Source organism: Mesoplodon mirus, assembly GCF_964341445.2.
Source record: "Mesoplodon mirus genome assembly, chromosome: 3".
Taxonomy (NCBI): Eukaryota; Metazoa; Chordata; class Mammalia; order Artiodactyla; family Ziphiidae; genus Mesoplodon; species Mesoplodon mirus.
The window spans coordinates 45244956-45266709 of record NC_138978.1 but is presented as its reverse complement, the minus strand read 5'-3'; the positions used below and the strand labels follow the sequence as shown (position 1 = coordinate 45266709).

Genomic DNA, 21754 nt, shown 5'->3' with positions numbered 1-21754 from the left:
ATTGGTTTCATCTGTGCACATTGCATACTCCAGCAGTTCACAACTTTTTGGTCTCAGGATCCTTTTGTACTCTTAAAAAGTACTCAAGGGGCTTCCCTGGTGGCGCAGTGGTTGAGAGTCCGCCTGCCGATGCAGGGGACACGGGCTCGTGCCTCAGTCTGGGAAGATCCCACGTGCCGCAGAGCGGCTGGGCCCGTGAGCCATGGCCGCTGAGCCTGCGCATCCGGAGCTTGTGCTCCGCAATGGGAGAGGCCACAACAGTGAGAGGCCTGCTTACCGCAAAAAAAAAAAAAAAAAAAGTCATCAAGATGCCAAAGAGCTTTGGTTTATGTGGATTATATCTACTGACATTTGTCATATTCAAAATTAATATTGAGAAAAATTAAATGTTTAAGATAACAATAATAAATTGATTATATGTTAATATAAGTAGTATTTTTTTAATGGAAAGTAATTGTATTTTCCAAAAAATAAAATTAGTGAGTAGAGTGATGTCTTACAGTTTTACATATCTCCTTAACGTCCGGCTTAATTAAAGACAATTGTATTCTCATATCTTCTGAATTCAGCCTGTTCTGATGTGTTGTTTTTGTTGACGTATATGAAGAAACTCTGTCCTCACACTGATCTGTAGTTGGGAAAGGGAGGAGTATTTTAATAGTCTTTTCAGATAATTGTGAATATTCTTCTTTGATACTAAACTGACAAGTGATAGTTTTCTAAAGGCTGGTTTCAATGTGGAATCTGGAGCCATATCAATGTACTTTTTGAACTTTGTTACAGCAATATCCCTTGGTCTGTCTTGCACTTTGAGTAGATCCTTTATCCATGCCTGATTTTACAACGTCATGAATTCATTGTTATTTGGAGAGTATTGGTCCTCTGAGTTATACAGATTTTCTAATGTTGAAAGATTTCATTATATAATATCAAAAAATTACTTCTGCTAGTATCACCACTGATCTCATTAGAAAAGTCTTTAAGCATTAGGGAGCTATTGAGTCCATGGTGGCTGATGGTTTTCCAAAACTTTAATTTTTAATTTTGAAAACTCAAATTTTGTCATTGGCAATTAATACTTCCAGACTTGTGCCTTGAAATAACAAGCTTGCCTCATTCATTTTGGAGGAGAATCCTGTCAAATACCTAAATCTGAATAACCATAGTTCGTCTGCCAGTCATTTAAGTAATAATAGTGTTCCATGGAAAAAGTAGCTGGTTCAGAACACAACTCAATTATACAAGTGCTTTTCCCTCAGCACAACCTTAATGCTCTGCTGTGCAGTGTGAGTGCTTTATGCATACTTCCCAGTTGTCACATAGAATATTAAAAGGCATGTGCTCAAGAGTCAAGTTTAATTAAAAGTAATAATTTTTGCCCATTCAACAGTGGCATTCTTAAGTGAAATTGGCATTTTTACAGTGAGTACATGGTACTGGAGACTTTAACACAATATGGTGTCACTACTTTGGTTTGTGCTAAGGCACCAGCAGTTTTGCCCACCATTGCTTCTTTTTTTTTTTTTTGTGGTACGCGGGCATCTCACTGTTGTGGCCTCTCCTGTTGCGGAGCACAGGCTCCGGACGCACAGGCTCAGCAGCCATGGCTCATGGGCCCAGCCATTCCATGGCATGTGGGATCTTCCCGGACCGGGGCACGAACCCGTGTCCCCTACATTGGCAGGCGGACTCTCAACCACTGCGCCACCAGGGAAGCCCAACACCATTGCTTTTTTACCATCAGTGTAAAAAACATAGTGAAAAAGTCAAATACTATATAAGTATTTATTTAGAAAATTATTTTGACTTTGTGGAACCCCTAAAGAGTTCTTAAGAACCTTGTGTTTATAGACCACACTTTGAGAATCATTGGCATAATGTCTTCCTAAGAAAATACTAAATACTTTCTATAAGAAGAAAAGAAAAGAACTTCAGTAGATTTTAAGAGTATTCAATATTCTTCTTTAAGCCATTCTCACAGAAAGCCTGTTAGGAGAGGTAATATTATCCATTTTTATAGATGAAGAAGCTGAGCTTTGAGATATAAAATATTGATTGGAGTAAATAGTAGAACAGTGACTAGCAGAAGTGAATTTGAACTCAGGACACTCTGACTTTAAAAGTCCTTGCTTTCAAGAGAATGAGAAGACAAGCCACAAACTGGGGGAAAACATCTACAAAAGATATATTTGATAAGGGACTGTTATCCAAAATATACAAAGGACTCTTAAAACTCAACAAGAAAACAAACAACTCAGTTAAAAAAAATGGGCCAGGGCTTCCCTGGTGGCACAGTGGTTGAGAACCTGCCTGCTAATGCAGGGGACACAGGTTCGAGCCCTGGTCTGGGGGCAACATGCCACGGGGCAACTAGGCCCATGAGCCACAACTACTGAGCCTGCACATCTGGAGCCTGTGCTCCGCAACAAGAGAGGCCACGATAGTGAGAGGCCCGTGCACCACGATGAAGAGTGGCCCCAGCTCGCCACACCTAGAGAAAGCCCTCGCACAGAAATGAAGACCCAACACAGCAAAAATAAATAAATAAATCAATAAAACTCCAACCCCCAACATTAAAAAAAAAAAAAAAAATGGGCCAAAGACCTTAGGAGACACCTCACCAGAGAATATACACAAATGACAAAAAACCATAGGAAAAGATGCTACATCACATGTCATCAGGAAATGCAAATTAAAATAACAGTGATATACCACTATACACTTATTAGAATGGCCAAAATCCAGCACACTGGCAACACCAAATGCTGGTGAGGTTGTAGAGCAACAGGAATTCTCATTTGTTGCTGGTGGGAATGCAAAATGGTACAGCCACTTAGAAGACAGTTTGGCCGTTTCTTACAAAAATAAATATACTCTTACCATATGATCTAGTAATTGTGCTCCTTGGTATTTACCCAAGGGAGTCGAAAACTTATGTCCACACAAAAACCTATACACAGATGTTTATAGAAGCTTTATTCATAATTGCCATAACCTGGAAGCAACCTAGATGTCCTTCAGTAGGTGAATGTAGAAATAAACTGGTACATCCAGACAATGGGATATTATTCCCCACTAAAAAGAAATGAGCTCTCAATTCATGAAAAGACATAGATGAACTTTAAATACATATTATTAATTCAAAAGGTCCATGCTACATTCACCTGTCTCCTGTTATTAAATAGAAAGAGTTGCTTTTAACAATCCACAAGAATTTTTTAAGTGCCTGCATTTTCCTTAGATTATTTATTAACACTGCAGATTTACTTGATTTTGGTCATTTTTCTTCAAGTCTAATTTTTTTTAAATAAATTTATCTATTTATTTATTTATTTTTGTCTGCGTTGGGTCTTTGTTGCTGCGCGTGGGCTTTCTCTAGTTGCAGCAAGCGGAGGCTACTCTTTGTTGCAGTGCGTGGGCTTCTTACTGCAGTGGTTTCTCTTGTTGCGGAGCACGGGCTCTAGGCATGCAGGCTTCAGTAGTTGTGGCACGTGGGCTCAGTAGTTGTGGCTTGCGGGCTCTAGAGCTCAGGCTCAGTAGTTGTGGCTCACAGGCTTAGTTGCTCCACGGCATGTGGGATCTTCCCAGGCCAGGGCTCGAACCCATGTCCCCTGAATTGGCAGGCGGATTCTTAACCACTGCACCACCAGGGAAGCCCTCTTCAAGTCTAATTTAAAAACAAATTTGACATCCTTATGGTACTGAGTCCAAGCTCATACTGCTCACCACATGACAGGCCAATAAATCGAGTTGTTGAGGCAAGGAATAGTGACTTTATTTGGAAAGCCAGCAGACCGAGAAGATGGTGTACTAGTGTCCCAAAGAACCATCTTACCTGAGTTAGAATTCAGACTTCTTTTATACTAAAAGGGGAGGGGTGTTGTTGGTTGTTGCAAACTTCTTAGTCCTGGAATCCTTTGTTCTTGCAGCTGTCCACATAGATAGGTCCAGTCACAGTGTTCCTGTAAACCTCCAACAAGACAAATGTTATTTTCTGTTCTGCAGCTTTTTATCTGTATATGAATGGAAACGTTTTATACCTTTGAAGATCAGAGCCTTGAGAATGGGCTATCATGTATATTTTCAGGCTATAGGCAACATTCCAAACTTGTAGAAAAAGCAGTTAGAATACAGAGGTTAAAGTAAAAGAAACAGATCCAATATGGGGTCACATTTGTTCTTCCCTGTTACACTTTCAGTCATCAGCTGACAAGAAGAATCAGCTTGAATTCTTGCCTACAGTGGCTATCATGCTTAAAAATGTGGTCTTATTTTTAAAATGTAAATACCGTAAAATTGCTTATTTTTGTAAAGAGGAGTTTGTTGAACAGTTTAAAATATATAAGCTTTTTGTGTTAATGTAGTAGAATATATACTTGTCAAATTAATTCATTAATTTAGCATTATTTTGAATCAGTGTTATTTTCTTACTGGTCATTTTATCCCAAGCCACAAGTACTCATTCACAGAATAACAAAAAGAGTGTTTGTTGAGCATCTACTGTGGGCTAGGCATTGTTCTTAATGCTTTACACATATTAGCTCAGGCTTATCCCAACCCTGTGAGAAAGTACTAGTCTAATACTATCTCTATTATGTATCATTAGGGCAGCTATGGTTTTTTTGTTTTTTATTTGTTTAGTTTCATCTGTCTTATAGGTGTATATTCATCATCTCCCCAAGACATTTTCCAGAATATCTTTTAAAGGCTTGTTTATAAGGACTTCCAACACTTGCAGTTGTGAGATTATACCTCTAAGAATAATCATGAAATTGGTGTTAAATATCCTTGTCTCTTTTATTAACCAATTCTGACAGATGAGCTCTGTAAGCACCTGAAGCATCATTGACAGGAGAGGGGAAGGGTTATTTCAGGCTAATTTGTTTTTCCCAAACAGTCTATTGTAGTTAAAATTAAAGTATTTGAGGGAGCACTCTGTAATATGAGAACCTTTGTAAACACAAATATAAGGCAGCCTTTTCGGAGGAAGAATTTTAGATACGACCTAAACTTATATTTTGGTATTTTAGGTATATAAGTGTCTTATGGAATTTCTTTGATTCTGTGTCTCTCCTACAATTTATATTTTTTAGGTTTCATAATACTCATATCTGATTTCCATGTACATTAGAGCCATTTATTTTAATCTCAGAGATATTTTTCTTTTTTCACTCAACTGTAGGGATTGTTAACAATTTTCTTAATGATAAGCTTAGGAGAGAACTAGACAGGCCCTGTTCTTGCCCTCATTAGAACCTTCTACAGTGTTAAGCTAGACTTACAGGTTTTTTTGTCCTCTCCACTTTTCAGTTACAAATATTATCTGTATTCTTATTCATTACATAGCAAAGGTCTGTGTTTATTTCCAGTATAATTTCAAGCTTAAATTTATGGTATTCGCTCAAATGGGGATCATTGTTCTTTATATAGAAGGCCTTTATTGAGTATTTCTGTTCCTAGAGATTACCAGTTTACAAATTTTTCCACCCCACCAATGTGTTTAAATATGCAAGTTCAAGTAGGTAACGAAAGAGTATAACTCACAATGTTACTTTCTGGGGAAAAACTGCTTTAACCTAGTACAGTGAAGGACTGTGACTCACTTCAAAATCTATTTCAACTCTTTATTCAGTTTTTTTCTGACAATATTAGACTTAATTCTTTGACTTCCCATCATGGCAGATGCAGAGATTCAAAATGGGTTCAAAAATTCAATATAGGATAAAGTCAAGATTCCTTTATTTTACTGTTTAATTCTACATACTTGCCGCACACCTGGGGGTATAATCTTCTGGATACTTAAGGATTGGGAGAGGTTGGTGAAAAAGTAGGTTAAAGCAATCTTGTGATTGAAAGATTACCATTATGTAGAGGTTAATTAACTAATATGATGTATGTAAATCTAAATGTAAATTTTCAACTATAAAGTCAAACAAACCTGCAAATTTCTAGTCAAACCTAGAAATTTCTTTTTGTAATTTCTTGCAAAATAAATACTCCAATGATAATAATATTGGTTATTTACAATTACATAACCATTTGATTTCACATACATTATCTTATTGGATCTTCATACCAACTCTGTGAGAGAAATAGAACAATTGTAATACACCATTTTCTAAGTAAGAAAACTGAAGTACAGAAATTCTAAGTGATTTTGCCCATTGTCGTTGAGTGCTTTAGACAGCCTGGACCCTCCACCTTCTGACTTCACATCTGTTATAGCTTTGGTCATGAGTCCCAGCAAACCTTTACTGTAGCCCTAACTTCTTGAAATCACTCTCTAAGTAACTATTGTCCCTTCCAAGGGGTCCCCAGCTCTACTGAGACTGTGATATAATTCCAGCTTGACTCATTTGTATTCCTTTTTCTGTCTCTGTTCCTATGTGTATCTCTTGTCTCCCTGACTGGTATATCTGTTCCCTTAAAACAGACACTATACCTTATATTTAATCAATGCCGGGCACATAGAAATTCTTGACCCTTTAATTTCCTCAGTGTAGAGTGAGGCCTGCTTGTTCAGCTATAGACTAAGGAGAAAGTGCTGGCCACTGTCCTCTTATCTTCAGGAATTTTAGTAGCTATGGGGAAGGTTAATATTGATAACTGTGGAGACAAGCCCATTAAAGAGCCAGCCCATTTGTAGTACCATGTACTTTTAGTGAGCGCCTTCCTCCAGCTCCTCCCAAAATATGTCCTCTTTTAATTTACGATTGCTCTGTATGCAAAGGTAGTGACAGTGGAAGTTAATCACCATTCCTCTTCGCCAGGTCCTAAAAATAATGACCATTGGAGTGATAACAGCTCTTCTGCCTATTTCAGTATAGTTTCAAAGCCATCTTTTCTTATCTTATTCTTTTTAACCCTTTCAAAAGTCCATTGAGGTAGTTAGGGCAGGGATTACTCACCTCAGTTAATAGAAGAGGGAACTCTAGCTTAGAACAGAGAAATGACTTTTCCAAGATCAGGAAGCTACGTGGTACTTAAATTGAGATTTTTCTGGCTCTTCCAGTTCTCTTTCCATTACTCTACACTGCTTCTGATTGTCAGTGACATTTACCATCATTACTATTTCATTACCAGAGGATTTCAGAGTGAAGGAGGAGAACTCTTTTCAAATGAAAAAATGAAGGCAGCGTGTCTTGAAATTTTGCCTGTGCTTCTTATCCAGCTTAGCTTTGCTTTTATTTGTACTGAAATGAAATAAATTGAGCTAATAGTGACAATTATTTTGATGGATATGATTGAATAGAAATGACAGTCATTGCAGTTTTGCTTTTATTTATTTATTTTATTAATCAGGCCTTCTAGCATTTGTAAAGTACAATGCCAAAATATCTAGGTGCAAAAGCAAACAAACAAAAACCTCTAATGAGACTAAAGGAAAGATAACAATAAAAAAACACATGATTTTTATCTGTGTAATCTATATGACAGTGCACACCATACATGATTGAAAATACCTGGATATTTAGGTGACATCTGCATTTTCCATTCCAGTATTTGTCTTCAGATAATTAGCCTAATTATGACACGTTTGAATTATAGTTAGGACTGACCCACTATCGTGTCTGGTCCCTATGAATTTACAGATATTTGGGTTTCCTCATATATCAGTTTAATTCACACCTCCCCCAAAGTTACAATGAATGCTTTCAGTGTGCTAGTGGATACCCTATTTTATTTCTAATGATAATAAAAGGAACTTCACTGTATATCATCATTACATTAAATGTGTGTCATTTTACTAACACCAAAGAAAAATACCGTCTTTTGGCTATTTAATATTGTTTTAATATTTTTATGCAGACAAAAGTGATATGCATTCATATTTTCCTAAATTTAATTTAAATCTCAAAATAGTTATTTAATATCAGACCCAAAATAAAATTCGATAGAAATAAATATATATTACTTTCATTGTTTTGGCTAAATTTAGTTAGCGTTTTAGATCATAATGGTAATAAAACTGAATGTCTGTGTGCCAGCTACTGTGCTAGGTGCTTTACATATATTATAGACTCATCAGCTATAATGATCTGAAATTGTGGATTAATATTGATTAGAGCATAAATGACATTGTTACCATGTATAGAAATGTGTTTTTGTTTTTTTTTTTAATGCCTTCGGCAAACACTCTTCAAGTACCGTTCAAAATAGATTTATAAAGTACTGCCCTGGGAATTGGGAAATGGAGGTGTTATTCTACTAATCAGAAAAGTAACAGACATGCTGGGGTGGGGAGGTGTATATGATTAGCTTTACTTTAGGCTTGTTACAGTTTCCTGGAGCTCCAGTCTATTGTCTAATGAAAAATAGCCTTGCTGTTGTAACATCTGTATATGGAAAAATTTTCAAATTTTCAAAGCCTTCCTTTGAATGTAATGCCTAAGCTACTAGAGTGAACTTTCTAATCTTGCTTCAGAAATAATAGAAAATACCTGAAAAGTAAAATTTTTTTGTGAAATATGACTTCATTTTGTTTACAAATGGTGTATTCTACTTTTTGCAGATGTGTCTTGCTGAATCAGGGCTCTCTTATCCGTGCCATCGACTTACAGTGGGAAGAAGATCTTCACCTGCACAGACCCGGGAGCAATCCGAAGAGGTAAGCCTGTTTGCTTGCTTTTCATTGAACAGAAGGCCTATCCTCCACTCACATGCCCACTTCCTATTCTTTTTTATCTGCCACAGCAGTGAATAGATAAAGTTAATGTAGCGTGAATAAAGTCTCAGTAAATTCTTAAAGGCAGAAACTTTCCATGCGAGATTATTGCTAATGTGCTCCTTCTTGTTCCGTAAGTTTCATGTTTCAAACAGACAGAATTTGGGTGGATTGGTTGAAATAATTTTTACTTAGAACTGTCAGGTTAACAAAGGAATTTTCTTTGCTGCTGACCATATAGTTCAGTACATTTATTAGGATTCATCCTGAAGGTCTTTTAACTCATTGAGTTGGAGCACCTTCTATGAGCCAGACATTGTCCTCAATACTAGGTAACAAAGATGAATAACAATGTACCTATACCAAGGTGCTCAGTCAAAGGTGATAAATTAGTAAACCAATAATAATGACATAATGTAATAAATGCAGTGATGGCAGTGCATACAGGGTGCTGTAGAAACAAAGAGGAGCAAGGACATTGAACATGTTTATGTATGTGATATGCCTGCATGTGTCTTTGTGGGTCTGAACTATATTAAAAGACAGTATCTTTTCCTTGGCTACAATAGCATTGTGTCCAACCATGACTTTGGTTATAAGGGAATGGGAAAGAGAGCCTGGACATTACAGTTTATCTGTTTTAAAAGTATTTATTAAGCTGCTACTCTGTACTAGGAAAAATCATCACCATGACTTAAAAAGTGCATGCAACAGAGGTCATAAATAAATAGTACAAAAAACTTTATTTATACCAGTGTTTTTTAGGCTAGTACCTGATCCAAGTATTCAAAAGCTTGAGCTCGTCCAGTAAAACCTTTTCCCACTTACATTCTATGCAAAATATGGTTGCAAAATATTTATTTAAACTTATGTATTTTAGACATTCATTATGGAAGCTGCCACAGGACTTCTGCAGCCATCCTCTGAATAAGTACTTATATCGTTTAAATATGTGAAAGAGAAAAGGGACTGCATAAGTGAAGTTCTAGTCTATGATCATCCTGTGAAAATGATAATTTGCTACTCGGTTTTTGGAAATCCACAAAGAACGGAGGTTTTCTTCCTACTACAAATACTACTGTACTGTTTCCTTGAGACTCTAAAAATGTTAATTTCCTTTAAAGAGCCCACACCGTTTTCTCCAGCACTTTATCTCACTAATTCCTCATGAAAGGAAAAATGATAGGGTTTCATTGCTTGGCAGAAGTTGCCAGAAATAATTTATTGAAATATTTCCTTCTAGTGCTTGAGTATATTCTTAATGACTAAAGTACGTTATGCGTCAACTCTTTAATGGATAAATCTGCTAACATTAAAAGGGAGCCAACTAGCTCCACCCAAAATTCTTAATTATTCTATGCTCTGAGATATGACAGTTAACTGTTTCACTTCACTTTATTTCCTTTTTTCACCCTCACCATTATATGTGTTATATGGGCAATCCCTTCAGTGGAAAGAAGTCAATGCCATATATTGAGGACTAGCGTTTTTGAGGCTGGCATACACTTTAGATTAATTATGGAAGAAGGTAGAATAGGGTTAGGAGCTTTGCAAAACTAAAACAGCCACCCTTGGGAATATCTTTAAATCTGATTATCTGGGATGAGTCCATTATTTTTCCTTCCCTGGCTAACTGTAAATACCACTTCCTCCAGGGGACTGGTGAGAAACAGGAAAGAAGCTGTGACTTGGTTTTTATGTTGTCATAGAATTATAAAACTGGAAGGGATTTTTAAAATTTGATTTACACTCCTCCCATCCATTCATCCCTCATTCATTTAAACATTTTTTTAATGTCTTCTTCATGCCAAACATTAGGATCACAGTCTGTGTGCTAAAGGAGCTCACTCAAAATATATCTGTGTTTTATCTCCAATGGCAGGTTTCTGTCCTCATGAGGCAACCAGTTCCATTGTTGAGCATCTCTGTCTGTTGATGTCAACCTTATATTAAATTGGAAACTGTGACCTTGTAGCTTCCACCCAGTGGTTCGGCTTCTTTCTTCTGGTTTTAACCCTTCTCTTATATGACTTCATGTATTTCAAGATAATTACCATTTTGCTATTGACTGTCTTCAGTCTTGAGTTAGGAAGAAGATAATTGAGACCAGCAGTTAAATTCAGGCTTTGAATTTTATGCATTGTGGTTATGTGTTCTTTAACTGGGAGAATTTTGTTTCTTACATCCTCCTTCTAGCCCTGCAAATACATTTTCCTTATGATAATTTAATATTCTCTCTTTTCTTCCCATCCTCCCCTTGCTCCTGAGCCCCCTTTCAATGACCTTCCCATATTTCTGGGTACCTAGATAGGTACCTATCTCTCCTCATCATGGATGCTTGGGTGGGACAGTATAGGGACCCCCTGGACCCAGGTTCCTTAGGAGTTGTCCAATCCTCAGTTGATAGTGGAGGAGCAGGAGGGGTATTCCAAGAATAACAAAAAAAGAAATTTAAAATATAGTTGATGTTAAAACTATTGATTTATATTTTCAGTTACAGAGGTGTCTATTGAATACTTACTATGTGCTAGTCAAATGAATATAAACTGAAAATTTCATATTATATAACTAATGAGAAAAGTGAGATAAGCATAAGATACTAGGGGAGCACATGTATGGGGGGAAGGGTTTTATAACCTTCAGGAATGTTTTTAGGCAAAAGGCTTGTCTGCCTCATCTATCTCTGTAGCCCTAACACCTAGTAAAATGCCTGAGGGGCTTCCCTGGTGGCACAGTGTTTAAGAATCCGTCTGCCAATGCAGGGGACACAGGTTCGAGCCCTGGCCCGGGAAGATCCCACATTCCGCGGAGCAACTAAGCCCATGCACCACAACTACTGAGCCTGCGCTCTAGAGCCTGCGAGCCACAACTACTGGGCCCGCGTGCCACAATTACTGAAGCCCATGTGCCTAGAGCCCATGCTCTACAGCAAAAGAAGCCACCACAATGAGAAGCCCATGCACTGCAACGAAGAGTCGCCCCCACTCGCCACGACTAGAGAAGGTCCTTGTGCAGCAACGAAGACCCAATGTAGCCAAAAATAAAATAAATGAAATAAATAAATTTATAAAAAGCAAAATAAAATAAAATAAAGTACCTGGTATATACCAGCCACAGAATAAATATCTGTGAATGAATATTTTTTAAAAAGAAGAAGGAGCGGAGGGAGGAGGGTACTACAGCAGTTGACATCCAAATCGAATTAAAAGAATGAGTCACAGTCAGACAAATGAAGAAACATGGAAATAGTATTCCATTCCGAGGAAATAGCATGATATAATGTAGTATATGGGGTGACATGAGTGCAGTTTGTTCATGCAAAATAAAGTGGGAGGGGACTTCCCTGGCGGTCCAGTGGTTAAGACTTCGCCTTCCAATGCAGGGGGTGCATGTTCAGTCCCTGGTCAGGGAGTTAAGATCCCACATGCCCTGGGCCAAAAAACCAAAACATAAAAAAAAAAAAAAAAAAGAAGCAATATTGCAACAAATTCAATAAAGACTTTAAAAAAAAGAAGAACTTTGTAAAAAAAAATAAAACTAAAGTGCGAGACAAAGAAAGATAAAAGATGAGACAATGTTGAATAGGTCTTGTATGTCAAGTTGGAAACTTGAACTCTGAGCAGGCACAGAAGGCTTTTAAGTGGGGAATGATTTTTTTTATTTTCCCAAATGGACATTTTAGAGAAAAGCACTTTGCTATGCAGAGGCTAGATGTAAAGGAAGCAAGACTGGAGACAGAGAAATCAGATATGAATCTATTGTGCTAGTACAGGCAGAAGATAATGAGACCCTCAACTAGAACATCACTAGTTTAAAAAAGATAGAAGGAAATGGATTCAGGATATATTTTGAAGGGAAAATCAGTAGGATTGGTAACTGATAGGATCTGTGGGAGAAGGAAGAGGGAGGAGATATGGATATGTAGGTTATGGCTTAAATGACAGAAAAGATTCAATCAGTAGTCATTCGATAAATTCTGATTACATACCTACTCTACACCTGACACTGGCATAAGTGCTGGGAATATGGCTGTGGAAAAAGCACAGTCTTTCTGTAAAGGAGCTTGTACCTATCAAAATGAAATTGAATGCAGATAGTTGCCAAAAATCTGTGTTTCAGTTTTTAAAACTTGTTGAGACAAGTATTTAACTTGTTTGCCTATGGGTACAATGCCACATACTCACCACAGGCAGACAAGCTAAATAATAACTCAGTTCCTCCTGAGCATCTCCATCTGAATGTCCACTACAGATTCACTCTGTATAAAACTGAACTTACCATGTCTCCCCCAAAACCCATCTCCTCACCCTTATTAATGCTCATTGTCAACCCAAGACAAAAATTGTTTATTCCAGTCATAGAGGGACCTGCTATTCTTTGAAACTGTCCCAACTGATCTGATATATCAAGATTTTTATGATCCTTTCCTTTTTGACTGTTCAAATTAGGATATTTTTATGACAGCATCAAATTTTTTACCCTAATTTGTTAGTTGAGGTGTTTGCTATTAGAGTTTATGTTCTGCCCATTATCTTGATCCTACCCCCACTAGCCTCTCCCACAATATGAGAGGGCTAAGGGCTCTCTCTTGCATTTTTATCCTCTCCCTCTCTACTGGTTCCTTCTCTTCATCTTAAGAATATGTTCAGATCTTCTCATCCTAAAAATATATATATATTCCTTCAAACTTAGCTCCCCTTCATGCGTTAGCTCATCTGTTCTTTTTTTTCACAGTCAAGCTTCTTAGAGTAATCTGTACCGGCTGACTCTATTTCTTCATTGTCTATTTACTTAACTCACTACAACGTGGCTTCTTTCTACGGAGTAACTAAAATTGAATTTAACTTTTAGAGACAGATAATAGTTTTTGGGAGATCGGCTAAGATGGCGGAGTAGAAAGACCCTGAGCTCACATCCTCTCACAAGCACACCAGAATCACAACTATTTGCAGAATAACCATTGATGAAGAAGACTGGAACCTACCAGAAAAGATCTCCTCCAACTAAAGACCTAAAGAAGAAACTACAATGAGATGGGTAGGAGGGGCAGACTCATGATATAGTCAAGTCCCATAGTCCCAGGTGGGCGACTCACAAACTGGAGAATAATTACATTGCAGAAGTTCTCCCACAGGAGTAAGTTCTGAGCCCCACGATGAGCTCTCCAGCCCAGGGGTCCTGGTGTGTGCGTGTGTGTATACACACACACACAATGGAATACTACTCAGCCATAAAAAGGAATGAAATTCTACCATTTGCAGTAGCATGGATGGCCTTGGAAGGTATTATGCTAAATGGAATAAGACAGAGAAAGACAAATACTGTATGATATCACTTATGTGTGGAATCTAAAAAATACAACAAACTAGTGAATATAACAAAAAAGAAGCAGACTCACAGATATAGAGAACAAGCTAGGGGTTACCAGTGGGGAGAGGGAAGGGAGGGCCAAGGCAGAGGTAGGGGATTAAGAGGTACAAACTACTACATATAAAATAAGCTACAAGGATATATTATACAACACAGGGAATATAGGTGATATTTTATAATAACTATAAATAGAATATAACCTTTAAAAGTTGTGAACCACTATGTTGTACACCTGTAACATATAATATTGTACATCAACTATACTTCAGTAAAAAGAAGTATGGGACAGGAAAAAATAGTTTTTATAAAATACCATGCTATGCCACCTTTTTTCACTTTCACAGCCAACTCTGTGGGTCACCTTCTACAGTGGTGATGCAATGGTGCTTGCCCAAAGCCATACAGAAAATGGCAAAGTATTCAACACTAGGTCTTTTTTTTTTTTTTTTAACACTAGGTCTTTTGATTATAAATCCAGGTTTCTTTGTTGTGCTGTGTTTTTTTTTTTTTTTGTCATAGTGCCATAACTGTCTCTTTCTTAATTCTCATCCTACTGAATCTGTTTACATTGCTTGTCTCCATTGAGATTTTCTCATACCTTACTTCTCATATTCTTTCTCTTAATTGCCTTTCTAATCTTTGACAGTTAACTTTCCATCTCTTTTACTGTTTCTCTTTCTTCACCAATTGAAATATATATTCTGTAAACTTTTATCCTTATCACTGTCCTTCCTTTATTTTTTAACTGAATGATCTTATTCATTTCTGTAGCCTCTACTATTATTTATCTGCTGATTATTTCAAAATCTAAATCTTTTCTGGGTCTCTTTCTTGAGCTCCTAAAAAGATTTTTTTTTCCAGTTGCCTACTAGATGTTTTTACCTGGATGCCCTACAGCTTCCTCAAATGTATTCTATCTGAGAACTGGCCACAATATGCTTCCTCACCAAACCTGACCTTCCCTACCACTCAGTCACCCAAACTAGAAATTTTGTTTCATATGCCTCTTTCATTTTTTTCATCCTCAAATCTAATTGGTCGACAATTCCTATCAGTTCTACTGAAGTATATTTTAAGCCTGTCCCCTTCATTGAATTCCCACTACTACTAAAGTATAGGCTCTCAAATCCTTTCACTTGGAACATTGAAATAAGTATCTCTTCTCATGTCTTCAAGTCTAATCTGCCATATGCTGCCAAACCACCACAAACACACGTGCATGCGTGCACATGCACATGCAGACACACACACACCCATCAGAATTGTTCCCTTGAACAGTCCTCCGCCTAAAAACCTTTAATGATTTCCCTATTGCCATGAGAGTAAAGTCCAAATACCTTAGTGTACCAATTTAAGGACTACTACAATCTAGTTTCATGAAAACTGTCTGGCCTTATAGCCAGTCCACATTCCTCTTCCATACATAGAGCTGATAATTCAGTTTGTTTTTTGGAATTCTTTATTGATTTTTAAAATATCCAGTTTCTTGCTTGTGTTTTTTCTCTGCCTATAGTACAACTCCCTCCCCACCAATCTTCCATTACATACACTCCACAACACTGATATCTTTTTTAAAGTTATGGGTTAAATATTAGCACTTGCGTCAGGCCTTGCACAGTCTTCTAAAGTAATTAATCACTCTTTCCTTTATTCTCCAATAGTCTTTGCTTATACTTTTATTGTATCTCTTAACACACTGGAAAAGACATATTTGCAACTAAATATAGCTTCCTTTAAAATGGGAACTTCTTGAAATTTGGAACCATGTTTTCTCTCTGTACCCCAAGCTTTTAACCTGGTTCTTTGACATAGTAAGTAGTTGGTGAAAGAAATATCAGCTTCAATTATAAGCTTGTCTTATGCATGTATGAGTTCTAAATTTTTGTCTCAAGCAGTTTGGTTATCATCTTTTCTAAGAAGTTTGCCCTGATTCCTCCCACTCCCAATAATTTAGGTGCTCTCCTCTGAACTTACCTGTCATAACACTTATTGTTAGGTATTATAATTATCTATCTATATCTATATCTATATATATATATTGTATTCCTTGAGAGAACATACACTGTATATCTTTCACTCAAGTCCAGGCAGTGTAGCATTTAGTAGGGTTTATGAATGTATGGTAAATGATAAAGGGAATAAATGAATGCAATAGAGAGCCAAAATAGAATCACTAATTTTTTTTTTTTTTTTTTTTTCGGTACGCGGGCCTCTCACTGTTGTGGTCTCTCCCGTTGCGGAGCACAGGCTCCGGACGCGCAGGCTCAGCGGCCATGGCTCACAGGCCCAGCCACTCCGCGGCATGTGGGATCTTCCCAGACCGGGGCACGAACTCGTGTCCCCTGCATCGGCAGGCGGACTCTCAACCACTGCACCACCAGGGAAGCCCAGAATCACTAATTTTTTTCCCTTTTAAAAATTTTTGAATAAATAGCTTCTCTGGTTTTAAAGAATTTTAGAGCAACCATGACTGAACCAAGAGATTATCTATTCTCATCAGCAAACATTAATGAAAAAAGATTGTTTATCTCATTTTTTAGAAAAAGATTTTCCTAACCTGTTAGATGGCTGATAAGAAAGAGATTGGGAGTTCCTTATACATAATTAAGTAGCTCATTCTTGCAGATACTTCAATAATTCATATTCAAAATATACTTTTTTTCAACAAAATCGGCTTTTTAGATACCTCCCTTTGAAGATGTTGTTGTAGGATTTTGTTTTCTGGGATCTTAAGACAGTTGGGAATTCTGTACTTTGTGAAGACTAAATAATGTGTTACATAGGCACAAAATTAAAATCACTGTCCTAGTCCTCTTATTATGGAAAGGGGCTATTATTTGACTGAAAGCTGGATTAGAAGAAAGAGGATAGATGTGGGGGAGTAAGGTAAAAGCAGTGAGAAAAAAAAAGATGATATATAGAACAGTTCCTTTCTTTTTCATCCCTGTGTCTTCCAAACCTTAATCTAATGCCTCTTTAAGGGAGGGTGAGTACTAGGCAAGACTAAGTGAAGGCTGAGATGATAGCCTAGCTGACAAAAGATGTGAGAAAGTTTGTCATACTGGACTTTTGTTTCTTTCCACTTGCCTGCAAACCTGGCTAAGTATCCTAAAGGAATGTGTAGTGTACCTTTTAGATCCTGAGCCTTTACCCATTTAAGAATTCAAAGGAAGTTCATGCTCCAGATATTTGCCTACCTGAAACAGATGGAATTCAAGTACAGTTATAGTCCTAGTAAATGTGTTATTTTGAAGGGGAGGCTCCTTCACTGTTTTGAAATGAGAAAGGGTTTTGAATTTTTATGCTGTTGAATTGCTGAAATCAAGAGGAGGTCTTGGCTCTACAAAGCAAAACACTAAAGTAGCATTAGGAGTACAAGTAGAACCAAGGCTTCTGTGAGAAATAGTGGTATAGTCAGAATAGCAGATAGGTGCTTAGGGCAAGGACCATTCATTTTTATTCATCCAGTAAGTATATGTACATTTCCTTCTCTATTCAAACCATTGGGAAAACTGTCTTTAAGGTAAGAGGGAAAATGTTAACAATTATGGGCATTAATGCTTGGTTATGCCCAAGGAGGAAGTGCTAAGCCTGCTGAGTTATATGGAGTAAATATCTTGCCTTCCTTATTGGGAGCTGTTAGACTCACTAGATTAATAGTTTTAAAAATTGTTCCGTAATATCCTGAGAGCCTTCAGAGGTACCCCAGCTATCAAAGGGATGTGAGGAAGAAAAGGCCAAGGCCAGGAGCATTAGGCTACTTGTTGCCCTCTCCCTGCATCAACCAGAGTGGCCTTACTTTTATTGTATGCACTATAATTTTACATAATATTTTGCTTGGGGCTAGGGGAGGGAGGTAACTCTGTGAAAAGAAATTTGAAAACTGTTAGTGAGAGATCTTTAAAATCCCTTCCAGCTTTAAAATCTATGACTCTATGACTGACTGAACTCTAACATCCCCTCTAACCAAGTTTCATGAGTGTTTGATTCTGAGTTTCTTTTAATGCATTTTCATAATTTAGGTACATAGCAACATATTTTGAAAGATAGAAATTTCATTTATTCAGTGGTCTTTGTAGACTTTATTTATTAAACATGGTATAGATAGGCACTTAGCCAGATACCTTGCTGGGACCCCCTTCTTATCCAAGACATTAATATTTGTCAGTATTCACAACTCAGTTCAAATGTTTGAAATCTCAGTATTTTTGAAATCCCATTCTAACTTAGAGATCAGGAGCCAAGTTCATATTTTGAAACTGATGTTTTTCATTGTACTACCTTATATCTCAATGGACGTTGCTGAAAACAAAATAAACAGAGCATATTTATTAGTGCCCAGCATGTAGTAAATTCTCAGTAAATGTTTATTGAATTGAAGCATCATTATTACATCTCATATTTAATGGCCTTCGGTTTACAAAGAGCTTTCGTATATAGTGTATTTCATGTTATCTTCCAATAACACGTGGGGATAGTGTACCATATTTCACTAATGAGAAATTTGAAAACCATTGCAGTAGGGAAGAGGCAAATTTTTAAATGCTACCATTACTTCTGCCCAAAAGTTTAGACTACCATGAGCTTTTTGAAAGACTCGTATAGCTTATTTATCTCTGACCTCTTAATTGTACCCATTTCTTCATTTATTGAGCGAATATTTCTTGAGCACCTAATTGTATACCATAGGCTGGGGGTAAAACAGATAAAAATCCCAGTCTTCATTGAGCTTGTAAGCATTCTTCTTTTTCACTCAGGCTCCAGCCTTTAGTCTAGGGGTATCACAGCAAGATTAGAAATATATGTAAGCCTTAAAATGAGAAATATTAAGCTTCACTCTAGCAAATAGCTTCTTATTTAATAAAACTTTTATAATGCTAATGTCCTATTGTAATTACATAATTTATATTTTGGAATTTGATTTCCTAAAGTCAGTATGAAACTAATCATAGGACTTTCCTTAAATAGCAAAGCACCGATGTTCATATGGTTAGTGATAGTGATGGAGATGACTTTGAAGATGCTTCCGAATTTGGGGTGGATGATGGAGAAGTATTCGGCATGGCGTCATCTGCCTTGAGGAAATCTCCAATGAGTGAGTATTAATAGCTCTTTGGGTCCAGCATTATAATTCTCCCTCCTAGTGCAGAAACTTATGAGGAACAATGAACTTAAAAATCTCTTACTGACTTTCAGGTTTGGAGAGAGAAAATATAGGAAGTAGACATTATTCATAGGAACTAGAGCCTCTTGAATTTTGATCTTAAGCCCAACCATTCCCAGTACTTTAGTAAAATTCATTAAAAACTCAAGGGAATGTAACTTTTGTTTCACACGTATAATTAGCTATGAGTTTATCTCTTTACTTTAAACCCAGAAATTGATAAACAAAATAGCTGTACTTTTTGTGACTGTACTTGTCACCACACATCTTATTGGAGATATCAGTTTTATCAGTAGTTATATTACTTTTCCATTCACTGGTACCCATCTTTGGAAGGAAAGAAGTAAACTAAATGTGCCATCTCCCTCACCTGCACCTGACAAGATGCATAGTATAGGATCGTAAGTGGTGCTACATAATAGTCATACAAAATGACTATTAAAATAAGTCCATAAATGGCTCATTTACTCTGTGAAATTAGGGGACATTCACGGGCAGAAATAGATGTGATATTTACATAAAATGACTATTTTCCTGATTAATAAAGTCTTTAGAATAATTTGAGAACTTTTTATATAATTTAATCATAAGATGTCATTTCAAGCATAATTGATGACTGGCACATATTTTCAACATCTAGCAGGATTGTATCAGCTGGTTTTCAAAAATTTATGAGCTTGAAAATTTTTTGAGGTTCTTTTTTAAGGTTTGATGAAATCTTCTAATGTATGTCGAGTTAAAATGTCTCCTCAGATGTATCACAGAAACTAAAATTTAATTCCTCTTTATTGATTAAATATATTTCTTATATGTGGGATTAGATGTTATGTGGTTTGTTTTTTGTGTCTATTTGTTTTGGTTTTTTGTTTTTGTTTTTTCTTTTGTTTGTTTTTTAGTGCCAGAAAACGCAGAAAATGAAGGAGATGCCTTATTACAATTTACAGCAGAGTTTTCTTCAAGGTAGGGTTAGGACATTAACTATATAAAATTGATGTTCTTTTAATGCTACTGTGATTTTTCTGGAGCAACTTTAATCCTAGATTGTTTTCAGTTTCTTCTTAAAGTATTCAAAGGATACATTTATCAATATATATAGTCCTAATAGTGAATACAGAGTATTCAAGTCAGATAACTAGTAAACTGTGCCGCTTCAGAGATGTATTTATCTTCTCTCTATATCTTTATAGAAGCATAATAAATGGATTACTAATTTAATATCTTGACTATATTTCCAAAAGGACTAGGTTATAGGATACTAAGTTTTAGTATATCCTGGGACAAACAAAATTTTTTTTTTTTTTTTTTTTTTTTTTTTTTTGCGGTACGCGGGCCTCTCACTGTTTTGGCCTCCCTTTGCGGAGCACAGGCTCCAGACGCGCAGGCTCAGCAGCCATGGCTCACGGGCCCAGCCACTCCGCGGCATGTGGGATCTTCCTGGACCGGGCACGAACCCGTGTCCCCTTCATCAGCAGGCGGACTCTCAACCACTGCGCCACCAGGGAAGCCCCAAACAAAATATTTAAAAGGAATATTGAATAAAAAAATAATTTAAAAATGATATAAGTGAATTTTTTCTTTTAATTTTTGTTTTGGAATCATTTAGCATTTCTTCTTTTAATAGTGTAATATAAAATTTTCTATGCATTTGAGATTCACCTAGAGATGTTTAAAAAGATTTAAATATTTAAACCTAAATTTTCATGTAAACAATATTTCTCTTTAGTTCTATTTTCTGATATAATGTAATTTGGAAACTTAGCAAGGAACCATTTTTTCCCTCTGTGTTAGAGAATAAATGAACTAAAATGGAAAGTTAAGGCTACTGTAACTAGGAAAATCTTAGGGAAGTGGGTAACCAGGAATTGCTACTTGTAAATGGCATGGTTTCATAGCACTCATTAAGTCCATTTGCTAGATGTACTTAAAATTCCAGTGTTCTGATATATCGGTATAGGCCAAGAAGAGTTCAAAAAGCTAATGAAGCCCATTCCTAACCCTTTAAAGAAATGTTTTAATGTTTTGTCTATACTTAAGAGACATTAGCCCCAACATTTACTTAAAACTCATTGGTTAGACTTGTGAAATTTGAAGTAAATTTGAAATGTATTTTAATTAATAGACACAATTTTTCCTATAGATATGGTGACTGCCATCCTGTATTTTTTATTGGCTCATTAGAAGCAACTTTTCAAGAGGCCTTCTATGTGAAAGCCCGAGATGTAAGTGGAATCTTACCTTTTCTGATTAAAAAGTATATCCCATAGGTTTACCACCAGGCCTGAGGCAATGCTTGATGTTTTCTGTTTTTTTCAGATTGAAGACTTGATTTTGTTTCTGGTTCATCTACTAACCTAATCATCACCAAGCTGCCCATTTCAGAGGGGCAGTAGTATGATAGGGTACTGCTAGCTTTTACAAAAGTCTTTGTCAAGCTCTGAAACGGGGTTTTTTTTTTAGGGGGTGAAAGGAGTGGACATGCTTAGAAGGGACCAGGCTACGTGTTCGTATTCTTTTCAGTTATGTGATTGACAGTTTCTTGCTAAATGATTTGTCCT

General features: G+C 36.6%; 1 protein-coding gene across 1 annotated transcript in view; it reads left to right on the top strand.

Moving 5' to 3' along the window:
- FAF1 (Fas associated factor 1) overlaps positions 1–21754 on the top strand; it is a 486072-nt gene that overhangs the window by 330807 nt on the left and 133511 nt on the right. Inside the window, exons 9-12 of the mRNA XM_082614051.1 lie at positions 8513–8608; positions 19004–19130; positions 20096–20159; positions 21337–21418. Of these exons, the coding sequence (XP_082470177.1) occupies positions 8513–8608; positions 19004–19130; positions 20096–20159; positions 21337–21418 (369 nt within the window). The remainder of the gene's footprint in view (positions 1–8512; positions 8609–19003; positions 19131–20095; positions 20160–21336; positions 21419–21754) is intronic.